This window comes from Oncorhynchus clarkii, chromosome 27, assembly GCF_045791955.1.
Source record: "Oncorhynchus clarkii lewisi isolate Uvic-CL-2024 chromosome 27, UVic_Ocla_1.0, whole genome shotgun sequence".
NCBI classification, from domain to species: Eukaryota; Metazoa; Chordata; class Actinopteri; order Salmoniformes; family Salmonidae; genus Oncorhynchus; species Oncorhynchus clarkii.
Genome location: NC_092173.1, coordinates 1,288,084 through 1,314,206, shown reverse-complemented (window position 1 = coordinate 1,314,206; position 26,123 = coordinate 1,288,084). Strand labels below are relative to the sequence as shown.

General features: G+C 41.7%; 1 protein-coding gene across 2 annotated transcripts in view; it reads left to right on the top strand.

Annotated features, from left to right (window-relative positions):
• The window catches only part of LOC139386086 (WD40 repeat domain 95), a 29,949-nt gene extending 4,433 nt beyond the window's left edge, over nucleotides 1–25,516 (top strand). For both annotated transcript variants that reach the window (XM_071131508.1, XM_071131507.1), the window contains 28 exons: nucleotides 3,695–3,748; nucleotides 3,973–4,056; nucleotides 4,452–4,517; nucleotides 4,956–5,186; nucleotides 5,387–5,472; nucleotides 5,847–5,939; nucleotides 8,205–8,250; nucleotides 8,364–8,410; nucleotides 8,862–8,979; nucleotides 10,581–10,650; nucleotides 11,883–12,129; nucleotides 12,584–12,689; nucleotides 13,050–13,201; nucleotides 15,850–15,952; nucleotides 16,353–16,459; nucleotides 16,717–16,796; nucleotides 17,157–17,211; nucleotides 17,298–17,343; nucleotides 18,341–18,400; nucleotides 19,034–19,196; nucleotides 20,115–20,213; nucleotides 20,408–20,466; nucleotides 21,124–21,262; nucleotides 21,377–21,416; nucleotides 21,525–21,613; nucleotides 22,373–22,557; nucleotides 23,110–23,213; nucleotides 23,346–25,516. In XM_071131508.1, coding sequence (XP_070987609.1) covers nucleotides 3,695–3,748; nucleotides 3,973–4,056; nucleotides 4,452–4,517; nucleotides 4,956–5,186; nucleotides 5,387–5,472; nucleotides 5,847–5,939; nucleotides 8,205–8,250; nucleotides 8,364–8,410; nucleotides 8,862–8,979; nucleotides 10,581–10,650; nucleotides 11,883–12,129; nucleotides 12,584–12,689; nucleotides 13,050–13,201; nucleotides 15,850–15,952; nucleotides 16,353–16,459; nucleotides 16,717–16,796; nucleotides 17,157–17,211; nucleotides 17,298–17,343; nucleotides 18,341–18,400; nucleotides 19,034–19,196; nucleotides 20,115–20,213; nucleotides 20,408–20,466; nucleotides 21,124–21,262; nucleotides 21,377–21,416; nucleotides 21,525–21,613; nucleotides 22,373–22,557; nucleotides 23,110–23,213; nucleotides 23,346–23,535 — 2,919 coding nt within the window. In that variant the 3' untranslated portion in view covers nucleotides 23,536–25,516. The remainder of the gene's footprint in view (nucleotides 1–3,694; nucleotides 3,749–3,972; nucleotides 4,057–4,451; nucleotides 4,518–4,955; nucleotides 5,187–5,386; nucleotides 5,473–5,846; nucleotides 5,940–8,204; nucleotides 8,251–8,363; nucleotides 8,411–8,861; nucleotides 8,980–10,580; nucleotides 10,651–11,882; nucleotides 12,130–12,583; nucleotides 12,690–13,049; nucleotides 13,202–15,849; nucleotides 15,953–16,352; nucleotides 16,460–16,716; nucleotides 16,797–17,156; nucleotides 17,212–17,297; nucleotides 17,344–18,340; nucleotides 18,401–19,033; nucleotides 19,197–20,114; nucleotides 20,214–20,407; nucleotides 20,467–21,123; nucleotides 21,263–21,376; nucleotides 21,417–21,524; nucleotides 21,614–22,372; nucleotides 22,558–23,109; nucleotides 23,214–23,345) is intronic.
• The last annotated feature ends 607 nt before the right edge of the window (nucleotides 25,517–26,123 follow it).

Below are 26,123 nucleotides of genomic sequence, written 5' to 3'. Positions count from 1 at the left end.
CACATGAGGTCTAGCATTGTCTTGCATTAGGAGGAACCCAGGGCCAACCGCACCAGCATATGGTCTCACAAGGGGTCTGAAGATCTCATCTCGGTACCTAATGGCAGTCAGGCTACCTCTGGCGAGCACATGGAGGGCTGTGCGGCCCCCCAAAGAAATACCACCCCACACCATGACTGACCCACCGCCAAACCGGTCATGCTGGAGTATGTTGCAGGCAGCAGAACGTTCTCCACGGCGTCTCCAGACTGTCACGTCTGTCTCATGTGCTCAGTCTGAACCTGCTTTCATCTGTGAAGAGCACAGGGCGCCAGTGGCGAATTTGCCAATCTTGGTGTTCTCTGGCAAATGCCAAACGTCCTGCACGGTGTTGGGCTGTAAGCACAACCCCCCCCCCCCCTGTGGACGTCGGGCCCTCATACAGCCCTCATGGAGTCTGTTTCTGACCGTTTGAGCAGACACATGCACGGCCTGCTGGAGGTCATTTTGCAGGGCTCTGGCAGTGCTCCTCCTGCTCCTCCTTGCACAAAGGCAGAGTTAGCGGTCCTGCTGCTGGGTTGTTGCCCTCCTACGGCCTCCTCCACGTCTCCTGATGTACTGGCCTGTCTCCTGGTAGCGCCTCCATGCTCTGGACACAACGCTGACAGACACAGCAAACATTCTTGCCACAGCTCGCATTGATGTGCCATCCTGGATGAGCTGCACTACCTGAGCCACTTGTGTGGGTTGTAGACTCCGTCTCATGCTACCACTAGAGTGAAAGCACCGCCAGCATTCAAAAGTGACCAAAACATCAGCCAGGAAGCATAGGAACTGAGAAGTGGTCTGTGGTCACCACCTGCAGAACCACTCTTTATTGGGGGTGTCTTGCTAATTGCCTATAATTTCCACCTGTTGTCTATTCCATTTGCAAAACAGCGTGTGAAATGTATTGTCAATCAGTGTTGCTTCCTAAGTGGACAGTTTGATTTCACAGAAGTGTGATTGACTTGGAGTTACATTGTGTTGTTTAAGTGTTCCCTTTATTTTTTTGAGCAGTGTATATAGCACCATTTCTTCTAGCAGTGTGATGGCTCCTGTTAGAACCCTGACATAGTCCCGGTGTTTGATGCTGAATCGTGTGGTTACACATGTTTCAAATGCACCCAAAATGCAATGTTTGATTCAATTCTCTATCTCCACTAGTAAGTTAACTGTTGAGACAGTGGGGAAAAAAAGTATTTAGTCAGCCACCAATTCTGCAAGTTCTCCCACTTAAAAAGATGAGAGAGGCCTGTAATTTTCATCATAGGTACACTTCAACTATGACAGACAAAACGAGAAAATCACATTGTAGGATTTTTAATGAATTTATTTAGCAAATTATGGTGGAAAATAAGTATTTGGTCAATAACAAAAGTTTATCTCAATACTTTGTTATATACCCAGAGGTCAAACGTTTTCTGTAAGTCTTTTCACACACTGTTGCTGGTATTTTGGCCCATTCCTCGATGCAGATCTCCTCCAGAGCAGTGATGTTTTGGGGCTGTTGCTGGGCAACACTGACTTTCAACTCCCTCCAAAGATTTTCTATGGGGTTGAGATCTGGAGACTGGCTAGGCCACTCCAGGACCTTGAAATGCTTCTTACGAAGCCACTCCTTCGTTGCCTGGGTGGTGTGTTTGGGATCATTGTCATGCTGAAAGACCCAGCCACGTTTCATCTTCAATGCCCTTGCTGATGGAAGGAGGTTTTCACTCAAAATCTCACGATACATGGCCCCATTCATTCTTTCCTTTACACGGATGAGTTGTCCTGGTCCCTTTGCAGAAAAACAGCCCCAAAGCATGATGTTTCCACCCCCATGCTTCACAGTAGGTATGGTGTTCTTTGGATGCAACTCATCATTCTTTGTCCTCCAAACACGACGAGTTGAGTTTTTACCAAAAAGTTATATTTTGGTTTCATCTGACCATATGACATTCTCCCAATCTTCTTCTGGATCATTCAAATGCTCTCTAACAAACTTCAGACGGGCCTGGACATGTACTGGCTTAAGCAGGGGGACACGTCTGGCACTGCAGGATTTGAGTCCCTGGCGGCGTAGTGTGTTACTGATGGTAGGCTTTGTTACTTTGGTCCCAGCTCTCTGCAGGTCATTCACTAGGCCCCCCGTGTGGTTATGGGATTTTTGCTCACCGTTCTTGTGATCATTTTGACCCCACGGGGTGAGATCTTGCGTGGAGCCCCAGATCGAGGGAGATTATCAGTGGTCTTGTATGTCTTCCATTTCCTAATAATTTGCTCCCACAGTTGATTTCTTCAAACCAAGCTGCTTACCTATTGCAGATTCAGTCTTCCCAGCCTGGTGCAGGTCTACAATTTTGTTTCTGGTGTCCTTTGACAGCTCTTTGGTCTTGGCCATAGTGGAGTTTGGAGTGTGGCTGTTTGAGGTTGTGGACAGGTGTCTTTTATAATGATAACAAGTTCAAACAGGTGCCATTATTACAGGTAACGAGTGGAGGACAGAGAAGCTTCTTAAAGAAGAAGTTACAGGTCTGTGAGAGCCAGAAATACTTATTTTCCACCATAATTTGCAAATAAATTCATAAAAAATCCTACAATTTGATTTCCTGGATTTTTTTTTCCCAGGCATCTCTCATCTTTTTAAGTGGGAGAACTTGCACAATTGGTGGCTGACTAAATACTTGTTTGCCCCACTGTATATAGTACCTCCCCACATTTCCCATCTGCTAACTAGCTAGTCATTTCACATCTGCCACACACACACACACACACACACACACACACACACACACACACACACACACACACACACACACACACACACACACACACACACACACACACACACACACACACACACACACACACACATAGGCAGTCCAGGAGTTTGTTAGTGTGTTTATCCCTGATATTTATTAATGACAGATCAGAGGCTCCTTGGATGAAAGGCATGAAAGGCCTGTTGCTAGGAGACCCTGGTTGTCACATCTGAGAGAGGCCATTATTACAGAGAACATGGCATGTCACCATGTCAAGGTGTCACACACCCCTTGGAACATACAGAGATGTAGCTCTCCCCCACCCTCCACTTTGTGTGTGCAGTGTAAGATTGAATAGGTAACGATGCTTCTTGGGTGGCAGTTGTTGATGTGTTCAGGGGGTCCCTGGTTCAAGCCCAGGTTGGGACAAGGAGAGGGACAGAAGCAATATTGTTACGTGTATGTGTTAGTGTGTATGAGTGTTTGTGAGTGTATGTTTGAGTGATGCATGCATCTCAGGGCCACTAAAACGGGGGTCTAACCCCCACTCAACGTTGCCACCTAGTGTGTTGTTAATTAAATGGAAATTGTGTGCTATGTTAGCCAGAGTCCTCTCTCAACCTCGTCCCCTCCGCTCCCCTCCCTTGTATCTCTAGCGCTCTGAGTTCATTAACTGGCTGGTAAGTGGAGTCTTGCATGGGCTGTGAGAATTGAAGGAGCAGTTTGATTTGTCACCTCTCCCACTGTTCTTCATTTTCCAGAAGTAATGGAACAATTATGAAACAATTTTCCAATTCCATTATTATCTAATTGTGCATTAAAACACTGCTTTGATCTGAAGTTTCTGTTCATTCCTGTGTGGAATTACTTTAAAAAAATATCATTTGTGACACGATAATGACAAAAATGCATCTTTTTTTCCCAAATAGATTGAGCAGAGAGTATCCCTTGAAAGCCTGACAAAGCTCAAACTGGCATTTGAGGTACATTTCTACTATGGTTTGAGAATGTGTTGCTGGGATGACCTAGTATGGTCTTTCCTTATGGATATACGTGTTTAATTCCAATCGAACCCTAGCCAATCAGAAGGCAAGATGAAGCTATTACTATAATGCATATCCAATCTTCAAATCTACAGAAGTAGGGGCTTGGGGTCGATTTGGAATTCAGTGATCCAATGCGTTTAATGACACCTTCTCCTCTGCAGGAATTTGAAATGGGTGGCCAAAGATCACTGGATGTGTTGAACTTTGGACTGATAGTGAAGAAGTGTTTGGGCTTACACAACATAGTAAGTGTCAATGGAACTGGAAAAGCACCAAGATGACGCAACTTTTAATTATAAGACAGGCAGATTAATAAATGGCTGGATCTTTTGTCTCTTTCATTCTCTCAATTAAATTAAATTCAATGGGCTTTATTGGCATGGGAAACATATGTTTACGTTGCCAAAGCAAGTGAAATAGAACTCTCTTCCCCTCTCTCATGCAGTCTCTCTGTCTCTGTATATGTCTCTCTCTCTCTCTCTCTCTCTCTCTCTCTCTCTCTCTCTCTCTAAATGAAATAGTTTTCTATTTGTCACACTGTAAATGTTCCATTGTATTTTTAACAACCCTGATAACGATGTCTGGACTCAGCTATGTTGTTGTTGTCTGTCCCATCATTCCTTTGTTCTGTGAACGTCAGAACAATGCCCAGATCCAAGAACTATTCATGAAGATCGATTATTCTGGCCAGGGGAGGATTGAATGGGTGAGATGATAAGATCCATTTCCTTTACCCAGGTCACAAAATATTTATTCCCCTTAGAGTGGAATGGTGACTGCCCAAGGAAAGCAACTGACAAAATATTAAGTACAATTTCCATGAAACTGGCCTTCAAAATGTTTGGGTTTGATTCCATGTCAAACAAAGATTTTATTTGAGCCTGATCCCAGGAATTTAGTTTGATATCCCATTTCTAGAGTATACTGTACATATATTGCATCACAACTGCTGATGATCACTCTTGAGTTGCACTTCTATCATACACCACAAACGTTTTTAATAACTATTATCTCGATGTTCCATTTGATATGTCTCATGTTATTTGTCATATGTATTCGCACTGCTTGCCTGCATTATTGCCTATTGCAGCTTGTGGAATAAGTAAAGTACTATATTGATGTGACATTGCCCTATCTCCTGCAGGATGAGTTCTGTACGTACATGCAGTTGGAGTACACAGAGAAGGAGGAGTCAGTGTTGCGCAGCAAACAGGTGGCGTTCTCCCTGCCAGCCACGGTCAGGGCCCTAAGCCACGGAGAGCCCGTTCTGCGCGTCCACTCCACCCCCGATGGCACCATCATCACCGTCCGCGAGGATGGGGCCGTCTACTACTGGAGCCCCGAGCTCAACCTGAAGAGGAGCAAGAGCGTGTTTGTGTGTGTGTGTGTGTGTGTGTATTTGTGTCAGTGAGTAGTTTTGAAGTGTGAGGAAGTAGACTTGTCCTTTTTTTATGTAGGACCACACCCTTCTCAGAGGGTGTGGTCCTAGTTTGGTCCTAATTTGGAAATGTCATAGTTTGGAAATGTGTTTTGAATTTTGCATCAATTAAATTCAATGATTTGCTTTGAATGCAGCATGAAAGACCTGTGAGCAGAAAACCAAAATGGGCAACTGATTTTATCACCATGCCACAGTACAACAAACTTATCATGGGAACAGGGTAAGAGCTGTACTGTCTGTTTCAGAATGTAGGCTTAGCTGAAAAGTAACTACAGCATTACCTTTGCACAAATTCCTTTATTTTACTGTCTTGTGTTAGTGCAGTCTATTGCTACGCACTCTCTTGACAACATCTGTGTTCCCCCGCAAATCATGGTCAATTCCCAGATTGCTGAGTCTCAGTTGAACAGTGTGACCTGTTATACCCATGGTAGCAGTTAAAGGCCACGTCCCAAATGGAATCCTATTCCCTATATGGTGTACTACTTTTGACCATGGGCACTGCTATAAAGAAGTACACTAGGACTAGGGATTAGGGTGCCATTTGGAACGCACTCAGGGACAACGTTCCTGTCGGTGTGTCCTGTGTTACAGAGACAGAGAGATCCAGTTGTATGAGCTGTCCTCTCTGGAGCCGTACTGTCAGATCAGTTCCCTGGAGACAGTCCCTCTGAGACTGGACTACTGGTGAGCCTCTAGTCTCGCACGCACTGGCAGCCTAAACATGTCTCATTAATATCAGATCACACACTGGGAGTCTAACCATGTCTCATTAATATCAGATCAAACACTGGCAGTCTAACCATGTCTCATTAATACCAGATCACACACTGGCAGTCTAACCATGTCTCATTAATACCAGATCACATACTGGCAGTCTAACCATGTCTCATTAATATCAGATCACACACTGGCAGTCTAAACATGTCTCATTAATATCAGATCACACCCTGGTAGTCTAACCATGTCTCATTAATATCAGATCAAACACTGGCAGTCTAACCATATCTCATTAATATCAGATCACACACTGGTAGTCTAACCATGTCTCATTAATATCAGATCACACACTGGCAATCTAAACCATGTCTCATTAATATCAGATCACCCACTAGCAGTCTAAACATGTCTCATTAATATCAGATCACACACTGGCAGTCTAACCATGTCTCATTAATATCAGATCAAACACTGGCAGTCTAACCATGTCTCATTAATATCAGATCACCCACTGGTAGTCTAACCATGTCTCATTAATATCAGATCAAACACTGGCAGTCTAAACCATGTAATACCAGATCACGCACTGGAAGCCTAAACCATGTCTCATTAATATCAGATCACACACTGGCAGTCTAACCATGTCTCATTAATATCAGATCACACACTGGCAGTCTAACCATGTCTCATTAATATCAGATCACGCATTGGCAGCCTAAACCATTTCTCATGAATATCAGAGCACACACTGGCAGTCTAAACCATGTAATACCAGATCACGCACTGGCAGCCTAAACCATGTAATACCAGATCAACCAGATCACACACTGGCAGTCTAAACCATGTCATACCAGATCACACACTGGCAGTCTAAACCATGTCTCACTAATACCAGATCACACATTGGCAGTCTAAACCATGTAATACCAGATCAACCAGATCACACACTGGCAGTCTAAACCATGTCATACCAGATCACACACTGGCAGTCTAAACCATGTCTCACTAATACCAGATCACACACTGGCAGTCTAAACCATGTAATACCAGATCACACACTGGCAGCCTAAACCATGTCTCACTAATACCAGATCAAACACTGGCAGTCTAACCATGTCTCACTAATACCAGATCACACACTGGCAGTCAAAACCATGTAATACCAGATCACACACTGGCAGTCTAAACATGTCTCATTGATATCAGATCACACACTGGTAGTCTAACCATGTCTCATTAATATCAGATCACACACTGGCAGGCTAACCATGTCTCATTAATACCAGATCACCCACTGGCAGTCTAACCATGTCTCACTAATACCAGATCACACACTGGCAGTCTAAACCATGTAATACCAGATCACCCACTGTCAGTCTAAACCATGTAATACCAGATCACACACTGGCAGTCTAAACCATGTAATACCAGATCACCCACTGGCAGTCTAACCATGTCTCATTAATATCAGATCAAACACTGGCAGTCTAACCATGTCTCATTAATATCAGATCAAACACTGGCAGTCTAACCATGTAATACCAGATCAAACACTGGCAGTCTAAACCATGTTATACCAGATCACCCACTGGCAGTCTAAACCATGTCTCACTAATACCAGATCACCCACTGGCAGTCTAAACCATGTTATACCAGATCACCCACTGGCAGTCTAAACCATGTAAAACCAGATCACCCACTGGCAGTCTAAACCATGTCTCACTAATACCAGATCACCCACTGGCAGTCTAAACCATGTAAAACCAGATCACCCACTGGCAGTCTAAACCATGTCTCACTAATACCAGATCACCCACTGGCAGTCTAAACCATGTTATACCAGATCACCCACTGGCAGTCTAAACCATGTTATACCAGATCACCCACTGGCAGTCTAAACCATGTAATAGCAGATCACCCACTGGCAGTCTAAACCATGTTATACCAGATCACCCACTGGCAGTCTAAACCATTTTATACCAGATCACCCACTGGCAGTCTAACCATGTCTCACTAATACCAGATCTCCCACTGGTAGTCTAAACCATGTCTCACTAATACCAGATCACTCACTGGCAGTCTAAACCATGTCTCACTAATACCAGATCACCCACTGGTAGTCTCAACCATGTTATACCAGATCACACACTGGCAGCCTAAACCATGTCTCACTAAAGTCTAATCTTATCTGAGACCTGCTTTAGTGTTTTTCCTGTCTTTCTCTCCCCGCAGCTACACCGGACCTGATGAGTGTTCTATTTTGTATGGAGACTCCCAGGTAATGTAAATCCTCTCTCTGCTTGACAACAGATTAAATTACCAGAGAGGAGAAGTTAAATGCCATTCGGCTCATTAATTATAAAGGGTTATTTTTCTCTTTCTGCTTTCTAGGGCTGCGTGAATATCATATTAATTACCTCCGTGGGGGAGACTCTGAGGTAAACATGTTTTTTTTATGTTAACTTTATGCATCTATTGAACAATCACAGGAATGCATCATCATCTTAAAGGTAAATTGTTATGTCAACAAAAAGGTATTAGGAAAAAAGGCCAATGTAACTTAAAATGGCTGTCTACTGTTTCCATGGCAATGTATAGCTTAATAGCCTAATTTGAGGTTTTGGGTGATAACAAATCTAGCATATCAGTTTATTCTTTATTTTTTATGTGATACGAAGAGGGTGGTTTGCACACAAATAGAGACATTTCAAAGTATTCCTTTTTAATTTGTAATTTCTTTGCTGGTAAATAATGATGGGAATGTGATGTTATTGAACAGATTGGTCGCAATCGCACAGAATATGTGACAGACAAACATCTCTGTGCCAACACTGTAACTGTAACTATAATTTAGTGCTGTTTCATACAGTTCCACATCTTTATTTGCAGAATGTGGAAGAAATTACCAAAAATTGAGAATGTGCCTAACATCGGGATAGACAACGCAATGCTTTCTCAGAATGTGACATACATTCGATGGAAGGTCCACCAGGACTGGGTGACAAAGGTGACGTTTAGTTTTTCTCGATGCACACTGGGATACCTTTTTTGTCTATCTATGGAATAACCATTTCTGCCTGTTAGATGATTGTGTATGATACAAAAAGAGTGACCCACTCTCCCCATAGACTCAACATGAATACTGGCCCTGATGCACAAATATGCCCACTATAGTACTTTTGCTTGATCATTTTTACACACTTCGAAAAATGTGCTTAACAAGTCACATAATACGTTGCATGGACTCACTCTGTGTGCAATAATATTGTTTAACATGATCTTTGAATGACTACCTCATCTCTGTATGCCACATATAATTATCTGTAAGGTCCCCCAGTCGAGCAGTGAATTTCAAACACAGATCCAACCACAAAGACCAGGGAGGTTTTCCAATGCCTCGCAATGAAGGGCACCTATTGGTAGATGGTTATAAAAAACAGACTATGAATATCCCTTTGAGCATGTTGAAGTTATTAATTACACATTGGATAGTGTATCAATACACCCAGTCACTACAAAGATACAATAATCCTTCCTAATTCAGTTGCCGGAGAGGAAAGAAACCCTCCAAGGATTTTACCATGAGGCCAGTGATGACTTTAAAACAGTTACAGAATGTCATGGTTGTGATATGAGAACTGAGCATGGACATTTTAGTTACTTCACAATACTAAACCTAATTGACAGTGTGAAAAGAAACCTGTACAGAATAAAACATATTCAAAAACATGCATCCTGTTTGCAACAAGGCACTAAAGTAATACTGCCAAAAATGTGGCAAAGCAATTCACTTTTTGTCCTGAATACAAAGTGTTATGTTTGGGGCAAATCCAATACAACACATTACTGAGTACCACACTCCATATTTTCAAGCATGGTGGTGGCTGCATCATGTTATATTTATGCTTGTCATCATTAAACATTTGTTATTAAAAGAAGGAGAATAGAGCTAAGGACAGGCAAAATCCTTGAGGAAAACCTGGTTCAGTCTGCTTTCCAACAGACACTGGGAGATAAATTCCCCTTTCACCAGGACAATAACCTAAAACAAAAGGCAAAATATACACAGGAGTTGCTTACCAAGATGACATTGAATGTTCCTGAGTGGTCTAGTTACAGTTTTGACTTAAATTGGCTTGAAAATCTATTGCAAAACTTGAAAATGACTGTCTGGCAATGATCAACAACCAACTTGACAGAGCTTGAAGAATTTGTAAAAGAATAATGTGCAAATATTGTACAATCCAGGTGTGTAAAACTTTTATTAGAGACTTATCCAGAAAGACCCACAGCTGTAATCACTACCAAAGGTGATTGATTCTAACATGTATTGATTGACTCAGGGGTGTGAATAATTACACTTTACATTTCTGTATTTCATTTTCAATAAATTTGCAAGCATTTCTGAAAACATGTTTTCACTTTGTTATTATGGGGTATTGTGTGTAGATGGAGGAGACAATAACCAATTTAATTCATTTTGAATTCAGGCTGTAACACAACAAATGTAGAATAGATCAAGGGGTATGAATACTTTCTGAAGGCACTGATGTATATTTTCATAATTTTTACACACAACAATACCTTGAGATTTCTTTTACATTTTAGGTGAAATATTTTCCAGACATTTGTGCGATTGTTTCCACCTCCAATCATGAAGCCTCTTCCCTCGTCATAGGTAATTACTCATTGTCACATCCATATTCTCATCTCAGCTGGATGTATTCAAGTTCAAACTCACTTCTGGTGTGCAGGCCCTTTGGTCTGGTGGTCTAAGTACATTTATGGTTCAATACTTGTCTTCAACATTCCCAATTATTATTATTATTATTAACAATTGTCGATTAAAATAACAGAAATACAGTGTAGACATTGTTGATGTTGTAAATTACTATTTTAGCTGGAAACGGCAGATTTTTTAAAATGGAATATCTACATAGGCGAAAGACCTTTCTTCTGAAACTCTTCTGAAACCAGTTTCACAGAAGTTTCCCTTCACAGAACAGAGCAAACGGGGTCTAACCAGAATAGAAAAAGGAGTGGGAGGCCCCGGTCCACAACTGAGCGAGGACAAGTACATTAGAGTGTCTAGTTTGAGAAACAGACGCCATTACAGTTAAGTCCTTAACTGGCAGCTCATTAAATAGTACCCACAAAACACCAGTCTCAACGTCAACAGTGAAGAGGCGACTCCGGGATGCTGGCCTTCTAGGCAGAGTTGCAAAGAAAAAGCCATATCTCAGACTGGCCAATGAAAATAAAAGATTAAGATGGGAAAAAGAAAACTGACACTGGACAGAGAAACTTTGCCTAGAAGGCCAGCATCGAGCCAGCAAGAGTAGTACACAGCGTTGCACGAGATCTTCAGTTTCTTGGCAATTTCTCGCATAGAATAGCCTTCACTTCTCACAACAAGAATAGACTGATGAGTTTCAGAAGAAAGGTCTTTGTTTCTGGCCATTTTGAGCCTGTAATCGAACCCACAAATACTGATGCTCCAGATTCTCAACTAGTCTAAAGAAGGCCCGTTTATTGCTTCTTTAATCAGAACAACAGTTTTCAGCTGTGCTAACATAATTTCAAAAGGGTTTTCTAATGATCAATTAGCCTTTTAAAATGATAAACTTGGATTAGCTAACACAACGGGGGATTAGCTAACACAACGGGCCATTGGAACACAGGAGTGATGGTTGCTGATAATGGCCCCCTGTACGCCTATGTAGATATTCAATTTTAAAATGCTATGTCTGTCTGTCTGTCTGTCTTTCTGTAAGAGTGTAGGTCTGTCTTTCTGTAAGAGTGTAGGTATGCTCATATATTAAACAGCATATTAGTGCTTTTATGTTTAATTGATATAGTTGAATGTATCACTTATGACTTTGAAACAACACAATCCGATCTCATGCCCAGGCTGCGTTCTCCCGTCCACCAACATCGAGCAGCAGATGAGGGAAATCAGGGAGGTGTGTCGGGATGGGAAGGCCAAGAGAGCCCTTTCTAATAACAATGGGTCTCCTCAGCCCCGGGCACCATGTGACCAGACCGTCTTCAATGTCTACAAGGGCGTCATGACCTTTGACCTCAGCAAACAGCACAACCTGCTGGTGACCGGAGGGATGGACAGGGTGCTGCGTCTGTGGAACCCCTACGTCCCTGGGTGAGGAAACCCACAGGAAACTCTTATGTCTCTGAATGCTACTGGGTGTACAGGCTTTTCATCCAGCCCTACAGTAAGGCACTGGCATGATTAAAGGGACACTCTGTTGTTGTTCTATAACAGGAAGCCCACAGGTGTGTAAAAGGGACACTGTTGTTGTTCTATAACAGGAATCCCACAGGTGTGTTAAAGGGAAACTGTTGTTGTTCTATAACAGGAAGCCCACAGGTGTGTTAAAGGGACACTGTTGTTGTTCTATAACAGGCAGCCCACAGGGGTGTTAAAGGGACACTGTTGTTGTTCTATAACAGGAAGCCCACAGGGGTGTTAAAGGGACACTGTTATTGTTCTATAACAGGAATCCCACAGGTGTGTTAAAGGGACACTGTTGTTGTTCTATAACAGGAAGCCCACAGGGGTGTTAAAGGGACACTCTGTTGTTGTTCTATAACAGGAAGCCCACAGGTGTGTTAAAGGGACACTCTGCTCCCATCTTCTACCTCTTCATCTCCTCAGAGGAAAATCGTATATTTTCTGTCTCTATGGACAACACTGCCAAGGTGGGACACCATTTACTTCTCCTTCGAACTACAACTTATTGCCTGACTTTCCTCAAAATTGGTCTTCTGTTGAGATAAATCCACACCCTAGGCCATCAGTTTGGTAGATGCAGCTGTAGGCCAGAATCCATTAATGGAAAAGATGAGCACCATGTAATGTAATCTAGACTCGTAGTGCTCATCTTTTCCATTCGTTTGGGGTTGAAAAGTAGAGGCATATAGCTGTATCTACACAACCGATAGCGAGGGATGTGAACTCATCTTAACCTTAGACTACTTTTGAGGTCTGAGAACATCTGAAAAATGTTGGCTTTGGAGTGTAATGACCTTTTAAAACGTTGATGACTGTCTGTCTTTCAGATCTGGGATATCCATGACCAAATCTGCCTCATCACAGCCCACCCCAAAGCCAGCCTCATCCGTGGAGACATGTCTGCATGCCTGTATTCTCCTTCCATCAAGGCACTGTACATCGCAGCTGACTCACTAGCGCTGCTCTCTCTCAGGACCAGGTCAATTACTTTGCTACTGGGCTGTATCTTAAATGACCCCCTATTCCACGCACTACTTCTCTCTGGTCAAAATAAGTGCACTTTATAGTGAATAGGGAGCCATTTGTTACCGTTAGGGTGCCCCTAAATAGGGAATATACTGTCAACTTTGATGGGACTGGGAGCCACAAAAAAACTGAAATCATCACGAGGGGCTGCAGTGGCTCGTGAATCTGCATACCCACATCCAAAACGTCCACGGGGGGCAAATGTTTGCCGTTTTTAATATGATAACTGAGGATCAATGAGCCCCACTCCGGTTGGTAATTTGACCATGCTTACTCCAAGTTTAGATAGCTGGCCGCTGGACTAAATGACCAATCTAAATAGTTTTTGCTGACCGTAGCGAATTGAGTAACTGCTGATGCACAACCAAATTTCAAAATTGCACCTTGTGTATTATATTATTCTTTCTCTCAACAGTAAGTTGACACCCTGACTGAATTCCAAGATATTCACTACTGTTCAAAAGTTTGGGGATGTCCTTGTTTTTGAAAGAAAAGCAAAAATGTTTGCCCATTAAAATAACATCAAATTGATTAGAAATACAGTGTAGACATTGTTAATGTTGTAAATGACTATTGTTGCTGGAAACGGTGGATTTTTAATGGAATATCTACATAGTCGTACAGAGGTCATTGTCAGCCACCATCACTCCTGTGTTCCAACGGCACGTTGCGTTAGCTAATCCAAGTTTATCAATTTAAAAGGCTAATTGATCATTAGTAAACCCTTTTGAAATTATGTTAGCACAGCTGAAAACTGTTGTTCTGATTAAAGAAGCAATAAACAAGCCTTCTTTAGACTAGTTGAGAATCTGGAGCATCAGTATTTACAGGCTCAAAATGCCCAGAAACAAAGACCTTTCTTCTGAAACTCATGAGTCTATTCTTGTTGTGAGAAGTGAAGGCTATTCCATGCGAGAAATTGCCAAGAAACTGAAGATCTCGTGCAACGCTATGTACTACTCCCTTCACAGAACAGTGCAAACCCTCTCTAACCAGAATAAAAAGAGGAGTGGGAGGCTCCGGTGCACAACTGAGCAAGAGGACAAGTACATTAGTGTCTAGTTTGAGAAACAGATGCCTCACAAGTCCTTAACTGGCAGCTTCATTGAATAGTACCCACAAAACACCAGTCTCAATGTCAACAGTGAAGTGGCGACTCCGGGATGCTGGCCTTCTAGGCAAAGTTCCTCTGTCCAGTGTCAAAAACCAAGCCATGAGGTCGAAGGAATTGTCCGTAGAGCTTTGAGATAGGATTGTGTCGAGGCACAGATCTGGGGAAGGGTACAAAAAATGCCTGCAGCATTGAAGGTCCCCAAGAACACAGTAGCCTCCATCATTCTTTTTTATTATGATTATTTTTTCTTCACCTTTGTTTAACCAGGTAGGCCAGTTGAGAACAAGTTCTAATTTACAACTGAGACCTGGCCAAGATAAAGCAAAGCAGTGCGACAAAAACAAAGACACGGAGTTACACATGGAATATACAAACGTACAGTCAATAACACAATAGAAAAGCTGTATACAGTGTGTGCAAATGAAGTAAGGAGGAAAAGGCAATAAATAGACCATAGTGGTGAAGTAATGACAATTTAGCAATTAACACTGGAGTGGAATGGGAATTTTTAAATAAAAGAAGATTGGATCCACCAATCAGGGGAGAAGGGCCTTGGTCAGGGAGGTGACCAAGAAACCAATGATCACTCTGACAGAGCTCTAGAGTAACTCTAGAGATGGGAAAACCTTCCAGAAGGACAACCATCTCTGCAGCACTCCACCAATCAGGCCTTTATGGTAGAGTGGCCAGACGGAAGCCACTCCTCAGTAAAAGGCACATCACAGCCCACTTGGAGTTTGCCAAAATGCACTGAAAGACTCTCAGACCATGAGAAACAAGATTCTTGGGTCTGATGAAACCAAGATTGAGCTCTTTGGCCTGAATGCCAAGCATCTCGTCTGGAGTAAACCTGGCACCATCCCTATGTTAAAGCATGGTGGTAGCAGCATCATGCTGTGTGGATGTTTTTCACCAGCAGGGACTGGGAGACCAGTCAGGATTGAGGGAAAGAGGAACAGAGCAAAGTACAGAGAGATCCTTGATGAAAACTTGTTCCAGAGCGCTCAGGACCTCAGACTGGGGCGAAGGTTTTACCTTCCAACAGGACAACGACCCTAAGCATACAGCCAAGACAATGCATGAGTGGCTTCGGGACAAGTCTCTGAATGTCCCTGAACCTGGACTTGAACATCTCTGGAGAGACCAGAAAATAGGTGGTCAGCAATGCGCCCCATCCAAACTGACAGAATTTGAGAGGATCTGCAGAGAAAAATAGGAGAAATTTCCCAAATACAGGTGTGCCAAGCTTGTAGCGTCATAGCCAAGAAGACTTGAGGCTATAATCGCTGACAAAGGTGCTTCAACAAAGGGTCTGAATACTTATGAATACTTATGTAAATTTGATATTTCCGTTTTTTATTTTGATTAAATTAGCAAACATTTCTATAAACCTGTTTTTGCTTTGTCATTATGGGGTATTATGTGTCTCCTAACAATCTTCCTCTCCTCTCTCCTCCTCACCATCTCTCTCCTCTTTTCTCCTTCAGCCCCCAGCCCCAGGGACATCTGATCGTGTCTCACATGGAGCCTGTGTTGTGCTGCGGCTATAGCCACGAGTTCAGACAGGTCGTCAGCTGCACAGAAGGATCCGTAAGTTTCAAGTCATTCTCACCTCGGAACCCTTTATTTATGCCCCTCTTTTAAAAAAAGGGGGGGGGGGACTTTAGTTTCTCAGACTTTATTTCAACAGTTGGGAAGGAGACGGACAGAATCCCCGTCACAGGGGCATTGTGCTGTCCGGAGTCGGCTACATTGACCAGTACACCAAACTCCGGCACTGAGACCCTTTCACCCAGGACATAATTCCAGCAAATGCTGCAGTAGATACTGGTCCCACAGACATAATTATGTACACATATAACTAGTAATAGTAATTTAATATGATCTCTGTGGTCCCACCCATACACTATATAAAGACTTACTGAACACTACACATATATTGTATAGGATATGTCCTTGGTCACACCACATGTTGTCTAACTGATCCTAGGTGGTGAAGGTGTGGGATTTCGACACAGGGAGCCATGTGTTTGAATTTGGTGGTGCCCACGGACAGTCTGCCATTACCTGTATGACTTTTGACCCCAAGGGAAGGAGGTATGGAAGCTCTTTTAAATGACTGATTATTGCAATGTGATATTTTCCCATAAGTGCAATGTGACCATACTGTTGCCTACCTAACGGCAGCTCAGAGTAATGGCGAAAATGAAGAGTGATGAAGAGTGTGCACTGCAGATGGTGTTTTGTTTGGATTGTGGTGTTTGCCTTACTTTAATCAAAATAGAACTTCAAAAACAAATGTGTTTGAATGAATGTTTGAAGGAAAGAAATAAGATGAAACTTCCTCATTACAGACTGGTCACTGGGGGGAGAGATGGCATTCTAAAGATCTGGAACTTTAACAATGGTCAGTGTCTGAAGATACTAAAAAAAGGTGAGTACATTCTAATTCATTTCTCACAGTATAAAGGTGGTGTTAGCAGCATTACAGTGTTCAGGATTTTGGCCTCCTCTCTGTTATATGCTACGTGAGGTGATTTGGTAACACTTTACTGTAGCCCCCTTATGTATGCATTCATAAAGCCATTATTACAGCTTTATAATACATTATAACATCTGTCATAGGCAGTTGTAAACATTATGAACAACAGCATAAGTAATTATAAAGGTAACTATAATTGGCATTGTAGATGACAGGCTAATTTGTTGTTGTCCCTTATGTCAACTGCCTCCATAACACAGGCTATATAACCACTAATGTGCTATAATAGTTTCACATTAACATGTCACACAGATGGGGAGTCCAACGAGGTGTGTGACTGCACCTACCTGACAGTCCACAGAAACACGTGAGTAGAACCAATGATGGATGTGACAACTGTTGATTTGAAAGGAATAATGATTCATCTTAACCTTGTGTAATACATTTTTCCAGGTATGTGATGTCTGTTGGATGGGACCGCAGGATTGATGTCTACTCTGTGAGTATAGACGTGAAGAATAACTATCTTTATAGTTATAGATAGGCCACATATTTTCTATGTGAATGATATCACTATTGGATTCTATACATTTATTGACTCCAATGACCACTCTTCCCCTTAGGACCTATTCAACTTTATTGCCTTGAGATCTCATTTCCATTTTCATTACCTTCTGCATTCGCCTCGCCAGAGCAGAGACTACCTGAGTGTCTGCACCGGTAGACACATTTTAAGATTAGGACTTCACAAAAACACATACAAGACAATCTTTGAAAACCCTTCAAGAGTATATTCTGAATATATTATCAGCGAGGAATATAAACGCCCTAATAAGCTTGCCTGCCTCTTTACTCTGCCATACATAAGTAATACATTTTGAAGTCGTTGAGTGTTTCCTTGGTTACCAACTTACCATGTAGCCTATCTAACCTCACAATCACATTTGTCTCTTCTTCTACACTATTCTTCAGTATAAGAGACTTCTAAGCATTAAAGGAAGAGGTGATATGTTCTGAAGAATTGACTTTCTATAGAATTCCATATTCCATAGCACTTCAGTGATACTCACACACTTCTAGGTCTGTAGTACCAAAGGTATACGCAGACCTGTCCACAGAGCTGTAATTCCATCCACCGTTGATTCTGAGAGCATCGGCAACATCATAAGAGCTGGTTTTCAAAGACAGTCCTTCTCCATAAGTAACCTCTATAACAGCTTTTTAAATAAAATAACAAACACCACATAACTAGAAGGCATAGTAATCTCGTTCCCAGTCACTTCCGCCCAAATTGCCTGGGGATGAGGTCAGAGGCACAGAGACCAGAGCTGTAGAGATTGGCAGCCCACTTTACTAAGTCACAAAAAGGGCATCAGAGGGATTCAGCTAGAAATACACACATGCCTCATCTCATTTCTAGACTTCAACAATAGATGGCTGGTTGAAGATCCTAATTTCAAAATGTTGACTGCATGCCCTGTATGTTTCCATGCTAGGATTCACCAGACGAGCCTCACCACATCCAGAAGCCTCAGCCCTCATGGCAAGACGATCTGGTGAATAAGGAATGAATGAGGAACATGAATGGGAAACTAGACATGCAATGCCATTCAGAATATATAGGGTTAATCTAGAGTCAGCCCCTCCCTGTCCATATAGTCTTATTCATTGTGATCTAAAAGGGATCTGCACCGGTAGCCATGACAAATGGATCAACTGATCCTAAATCAGTAATCCTACGTTACGGCCCAAGTTGTCAGCCCTAGTTATCTTTGATATACTACTGCAGGTCATGGATGGGGAGCTCCAGTCCTTGGGGGTCTGGTTTTCTCCTTTGCCTGGTACCTAATTCATCCATCATGCCACTGATTCATCCATCATGTCACTGAGTAGTATACACTTGTGTTCTAAGGTTAATGATTTAAATTAGACACTGATTTGGAAGAACGCACCAAAAACCTGCAGACACTCAGGCTCAGAGGACTGCCCATTCCTGCTGTCGACCATTCAAGCTCTTGTTGGCCAGTGATGTAGAGCTGGCGGGGACGAATAAAGATAAAGATACATTTAATAGAATAGAATACAATTAAATTCAATACAATAGAATTATAGAAATGGAAATATAGAATGGACTAGAATTGAATACAATTATAGAATATAATTGAATGGTCTTACTGTGTTGTCTCCAGAGGAGGGGCCACATAGAGGACATCCTGTGTGTGGCCCAGTGTCCCCCCTCCCTTCTAGCCACCAGCAGCTATGACGGGGAGGTCATTGTGTGGAACCTGGTCTCCGGACACATCCAGTGTCGCTTTGCCAGCCCTCTGCAACCTGACTGCTGCCATGCCCAAGGTCAGATCACACTATCAAACCGGAGTGGTTTGCCTGCATGCCATAGAGTGTAGCTAAAGCCTACACTCTCAGAGGAAAAGGTACTGATTTGAACTTAAAAGGGTACAAACGCTTTAGGGTACATCCATTGTACCATTAGTTATGGGTAACGAATTGTACCCTTGCAGTTTGTACCTTAAAAAAGACAATAGTGTACCTTTAGAAAAGGTGCAAATTTGCCTTTTTAGGATACCACCACAGTGACAAAGCCATTTGTGCCTTTAAGTGTACACACCACTCCAATTGTCTGAATGTAGCGAAATAAGCAGGTATCTTCGAGTTGGACTCAAACCCAGGTCCAGCAACTGGCAAGACAACAACTTAACCATTACGCCATGAGTCCTGGACTGCTTGATGAGGTAGCAAGGTGTTGGGTGAAGGGCGCTACCATATTAATAAAAGCTCTTGTCAACTGCTCTTATGTTAGCAATTATAAAGACTTTAGACAACCTGAATTAACATAACTATAGAACACTTCAACTGGTACAACACTTCCACTCATGGATGGGTGGCCAAAAAGAGCTAACTGAAAGCCCTGCCCCCACCAAGCCACACCTCTAAAGAGATGGCACAGGTGGATTCATTATTGTTCCGTTGTGTCTGTACAAATATATATACCTTTCTTCAATGCATTGTTAATTTGAACCTTTTCTACTAAGCAAAGGTACAGATCACCACCAATCATTAGTGTGCCCTACATTTGTACCCTGGGAAACAGAAATGCACCTTGACCGTACCCTTTTTTATTTCGAGTGTAGAACAATCCTCAAGGTAAATAATTGTTTTTCAAAGCTAAATGAGGAATATGCTGCATAAAGGGACTAAGTTAAAAGGGAATAGGAAAAAAATGCAAACTGTGGGATGTTTGTGCCCTATAAGGGATGGATACCTGTGTTCCCAGCATCATCTTCCTGAGGAGCCGAGCATTACATGCTAAGTTCTCCTCTGCTGCATGCCTCCTGTCCTCAGGACCCACAGGTGAGTTTGATACCCGCTGGTACTACCCATAGGAAAATGTATGCACACATTACTTTAAGTCGATTTGGATTAAAGCGTCTGCTTAATGGCATATGATATATTATAAGAAACAAAATGTATTCTAATATATTGTGCAGTGCAATTCACAGAGGAATATGTTCTAATGATGTATTATTCTATGTCTTCAAACAAAGGTTGCATTCATTTCTGGAACGTGCTCAACGGTGGGAAATTATTGGCCAACTTCGAGGCAGTATGTGTTACCATGGCAACTTTCCATCTTCTCCTTTTTATGTTAAAACCTATTGATTTTTCTAGAAACCAGCAATAACACAATTTTATTACAGTACCTTTCCTGAACAAGCAATTATAAATTATTACTCAATGTGTATAAATGCTTTGGAATATATTAGTAATGGTAGTAAATGCTTAAAATGCATATTGTAATGCTAACATGTTATAAATGATAGGCTACTATTAATAAATAAGCACCATGTACAATATACAGTGGTGCAAAAAAGTATTTAGTCAGCCACCAATTGTGCAAGTTCTCCCACTTAAAAAAGATGAGAGAGGCCTGTAATTTTCATCATAGGTACACTTCAACTATGACAGACAAAATGAGAAAAAAAAATCCAGAAAATCACATCTCATCTTCCACCATAATTTGCAAATAAATTCATTAAAAATCCTACAATGTGATTTTCTTATTTTTTTTTCTCATTTTGTCTGTCATAGTTGAAGTGTACCTATGGTGAACATTACAGGCCTCTCTCATCTTTTTAAGTGGGAGAACTTGCACAATTGGTGGCTGACTAAATACTTTTTTGTCCCACTGTATATATAAAATGTTTGAGGCTTTTTTGTGAACGTTTTGAACCAAGTGTAACTAAAGGAGTATGTTCTTCAGTCTAGGTTCCAGCAGCTGATCACTAAACTGGCAGTGACAAAGGAAGACACCTCACTGTATGCGGCTGATCAACTTGGCTATGTCTATGTTTATGACATAAAGACATACGCTCTTGGCTCAGAGAGAACCCCACCGAGAGGTAAGATTGTTTTTTCAATTCGTTAGAACAGGTCTGATAAGAAGAGATCAAAAGACAGCATGATTTATTTCGATCTATGAATTCAAAAAGTAAAAAGCAACTTTATTTATTCAGCTGAAAACTACTGGCGTGCCCATACTGGCAGCATCACTGGGTACGTGCAGCCCCTAATCAGGAACACCCTCTCAAACATAAACAAAATTGTGCTTCACATTTCGCTCATTTTGCTCACTCCCTCCCATCTTTTTACTATCTTGTCCAGGTTGCAGATTGTTGACGATGACCAAGTACTGCTCACCTCGTCTATAGACTGCACTGTGCGCCTGTGGAGTGCTGACGGAGAGTTCATAGGTAGGGTTAAAAATCACACAGGTCTTTTGTCCTGTTGTCTACACCTACTCTGTATACAAGTTTTATGATTTATGTTTTAGGATTAATGTTCAGTAGATAGAGATATGTTTCGGGGATAGATGCTTCCCTTGTATAGATTATAATTACAAGGGCACAAGACGAGACCCAGATGCAGATTCAGGAGGCAGAAGGTTGGAGCCTTAGATGTTAATTAATCCAAAAAGGGGTAGGCAAGAGAATGGTCGTGTACAGACAGAGAGTCCAGTAGGTACCGAAGGGCAGGCAGAATAGTCAGGCAGGCGGGAATGGAGTCCAGAAAACAGGCAAGGGTCAAAACCGGGAGGACTAGCAAAAGATAATCGAAAAAGGAGTACGGGGAAAAAAAAGCTGGTTGACTTGACAAACATACAAGACGAACTGGAACAGAGAGACAGGAAACACAGGGATAAATACACTGGTACAGAGAGACAGGAAACACAGGGATAAATACACTGGGGAGAATAAGCGACACCTGGAGGGGGTGGAGACAATCACAGGAACAGATTAACCAGATCAGGTTGTGACAATAATTGCCAGTGTTATAATTATGGTATTTAGATCAGTTAAACACTACCTTCCTACTACAACTCCTCCTTTGTACTAACATCATCATGTACCTTTTTTCTAACTCTCAACACTGACCAATTTAAAGCAAAAATGATTGAAAGTAACTGAGTTAAAGTACAAATGGTTTCTCTCTTTCTATCTCTTTCTGCTTAGGGACGTTTGGGCAGCGGGACAATTGGAGCATCCACACCCCTTCCTCCTGGAAGCATCCTGCCGTTCCCTATGAGATCCTGATCGACCCTCTGAGTATGCCAGCTCACCGCATCCTGGAGGGAGAGACCAGAGTGTCCGATGTCAATAACGCTGACAACTCTGAGGCCACTAGCACCGAGCAAAAGGTGCGTAAAAAAAAGGTTGTTTTCCGAGCGTCTTCATCAACGCTGCCAGAGTGGAATGTTCAGGGCAGATTTTGAATCTCTCCCTCTCCTTTTGTTTCTATCCAAATTTCCTCTCTCTATATCATATTATTTTTCTCTCTGTCACTCGCTCTCCTCTCCTTCTCACCTACTCTCTCTCTCTGTCTGTCCCTCTCTCTCCCTCTCTATCTATCTCTCTCCCTCCCTCTCTATCTATCTCTCTCCCTCTAGCTCTCCATACGTCAAAGTCTTCATCTCTCTTCCTTTCCCTCTCAACTTCTCTCTCTTGCTCCCCCTCTGTCAATATCCCCCTCCCTCTCTTCCTTTACCGCTCATCCTCCCTCACCCTCTCTCTCCCTCTAGCTCTCCCTACTTCAATCTCTTCATCAACTTCTCTCTTGCTCCCCCTCTGTCAATCTCCCCTCCCTCTCTTCCTTTACCTCTCATCCTCCCTCACCCTCTCTCTCCCTCTCTGTCTCTCTCTTGTCTCTCTCTATATGTTACTGATCTGCCTCTTTCGAAATGTAATTGCAGTCCAACTCGCCCAGCAAGCTTAGACACCCTCCACTGTCCTTCAGCGACACAGACATCATGGAGGAGATGAAAACCTCTTGTTACACAGAAGAACATGGGAAACGGTGAGTCAGCCACATTACACACATCATACAGTAAATAGTAGGCAAGCAGATACAGGTCTAGGCTCAGAACACGCCATGGGAATGAATACATTTCTGCCGGCAGTAAATTGTCTGCTATCTCTCACATTTCAGACTCCGACATGAAATATTCAAGCATACTAACAAGCCACCCAATCATGGCGGACCCAAGGCCTACCACACTCTCAAGTACTTTGATATCGTCGACACCCCAGCCACCTGCGAGAGGCCTGATCTTTCCCTGGCTGGCATAGATCCTTTCATGTACAGCTTTGTGGAGCAGGAGTTGGCTGAATTCCAATAAGATCCCAATTGTAACAGGTACTCAAACTGTGACCATAGGTCCTGTGCACCATGAACTCAACATGCTTCAAGGACAGAGGAGTTACAACACCATCACAAGTAATCAGAAGAGCTGAAATGTGAGCTGTTGCACAACTTTAAAGAGTTGCACAGTCCTGGATTGATTAGGGGAGACCGGGGTTTGTTGTCACACTTTTTTTTACTAATTAGTGTATTTCTCAGCACCAGTATATCTTACAAGACTATTTTCAATAAGATTAAGACCAAGGTCTTGGGTTGAATTGGGGACCATTTCTATCCTCTTATCTTATTCCAACATGGAGTTATAAGCCATTAAACATTCTCTGTCCACTTGTGACAACCTGGGCCCAGATTTACAAAACACTTCTTACGCAAGAATGTAAGAAGCTTCTTAAGAAAAAAAAAGTAAATAAGATAGTTCGTAAGTGCAATTCCTCAACAATATCTTAAGATGTAATGATTTTCTTACGAACTTCTCAAATATCTATTTACAAATCTTCTTAACCTGTCTGGGAACGGAGTTCACAGCCAGTGAAATTGCAGGGCAGACATCTCATGAATCAAATTTCCCAAACATACAAGTATTAGGCACCATTTTAAAGATAAAATTCTCGTTAATCCAGCCACAGGGTCGGACTTCAAAAATGCTTTACTGCGAAAGCTCCACGAACGATTATGTTAGGTCACCACCAAGTCACAGAAAAACCCAGCCATTTTTCTAGCTAAAGAGAGGAGTCACAAAAAGCACAAATAGAGATAAAATTAATCACTAACCTGATGATCTTCATCAGATGACACTCATAGAACTTCATGTTACACAATAAATGTATGTTTTGTTCGATAAAGTGCATATTTATATCCAAAAATCTCATTTTACATTGGCGTGTTATGTTCAGTAGTTCCAAAACATGCAGTGATTTTGCAGAGAGCCACATCAATTCACAGAAATACTCATTATAAATGTTGATGAAAATTCAAGTGTTATGCATGGAACTTTAGATAAACTTCTCCTTAATGCAACCGCTGTGTCAGTTTTTTTTTTAACTTTACGGAAAAAGCATAATCTGAGTACAGCGCTCAGAGCCCAAAACAGCCAAAATAAATATCTGCCATGTTGCGCAGTCAACATTAGTCTTAAATAGCGTTATAAATATTCACTTACCTTTGATCTTCATCAGAATGCCCTCCCAGGAATCCCAGTTCCACAATAAATGTTTGATTTGTTCAAAAAAGTTCATAATTTATGTCCATATACCTCCTTTTGTTAGGGCGTTTGGTAAACAAATCCAAACGCGCGTGAAAGTCCAGCGGAAAGGTCGGACGAAAATTCCAAAATGTTATATTACTGGTCGTAGAAACATATCAAACTATGTATAGAATCAATCTTTCGGATGTTTTTATCATAAATGTTCAATAATGTTCCAACCGGAGAATTCCATTGTCTGTAGAAAAGCAATGGAACGAGAGCTACCTCTCATGTGAAATGCGTGTGACCATCGCGTGACTGCTGGCAGACCTCTGACTCATTCCCCTCTCATTCAGCCCCCCTTAATAGTAGAAGCCTCAAACAATGTTCTAAAGACGGTTGACATCTAGTGGAAGACTTAGGATGTGCAACATAACCAATATCCCACTGTGTATTCGATAGGGGCTGAGTTCAAAAACTACAAACCTCAGATTTGGTTGTTTGGATTTTTTCTCAGGTTTTTGCCTGCCATATGAGTTCTGTTATACTCACAGACATCATTCAAACAGTTTTAGAAACTTCAGAGTGTTTTCTATCCAATACTAATAATAATAATAATATGCATATATTAGCATCTGGGACTGAGTAGGAGGCAGTTTACTCTGGGCACGCTATTCATCCGGATGTGAAAATACTGCCCCCTATCCCTAAGAGGTTTTAAGATGTTTGTTGCTAGGCTACCGTTTTAGCTAGCTATCAATGACAATCATGCTAGCATATTTGTTACTGAGATTACTGTTCTAAAACATGTTCTTGGGTTTAAAATAATCAATACTGAATCTTTCAGATAAAGTTTGAGTAAATTAAACATGTTCAATTCCTTTCATGAGCTTTTCTCTCACTGCACTGAATTTAAGACAAGGGTTTAGCTATCTTAGAATTTAGAACATTTCCAAGAACCTTATTTTCTAGAATCAAATTTCTTCTTAACTTTTTGCTTAAGGGGTTCCGCTAGCTGGTCAACTTCCGGTGAAACTGGAGGGCGCGTAATTCAAATAAATTCAAATAAATATTATGGATTATAAACATTTAGGTACATATAAGTGTCTTATATCGACTGAAAGCTTACATTCTTGTTAATCTAACTGATTTACAGTAGCTATTACAGCGAAAACATGCCATGCGATTTTGTGGATGGCGCCCCAAGTCAAAATATTTTTCCACCGGCACAGGTTTCATACATTCATATATAAAGATGAAATATTCACTTACTTTTTGCTATAACATGTAGTGTCATTTTGTTAGATAAAATCCTTCTTTATATCCCAAAAAGTCTGTTTAGTTGGTGCCATCGATTTGAGTAATCCACTTGTTCAACTTGC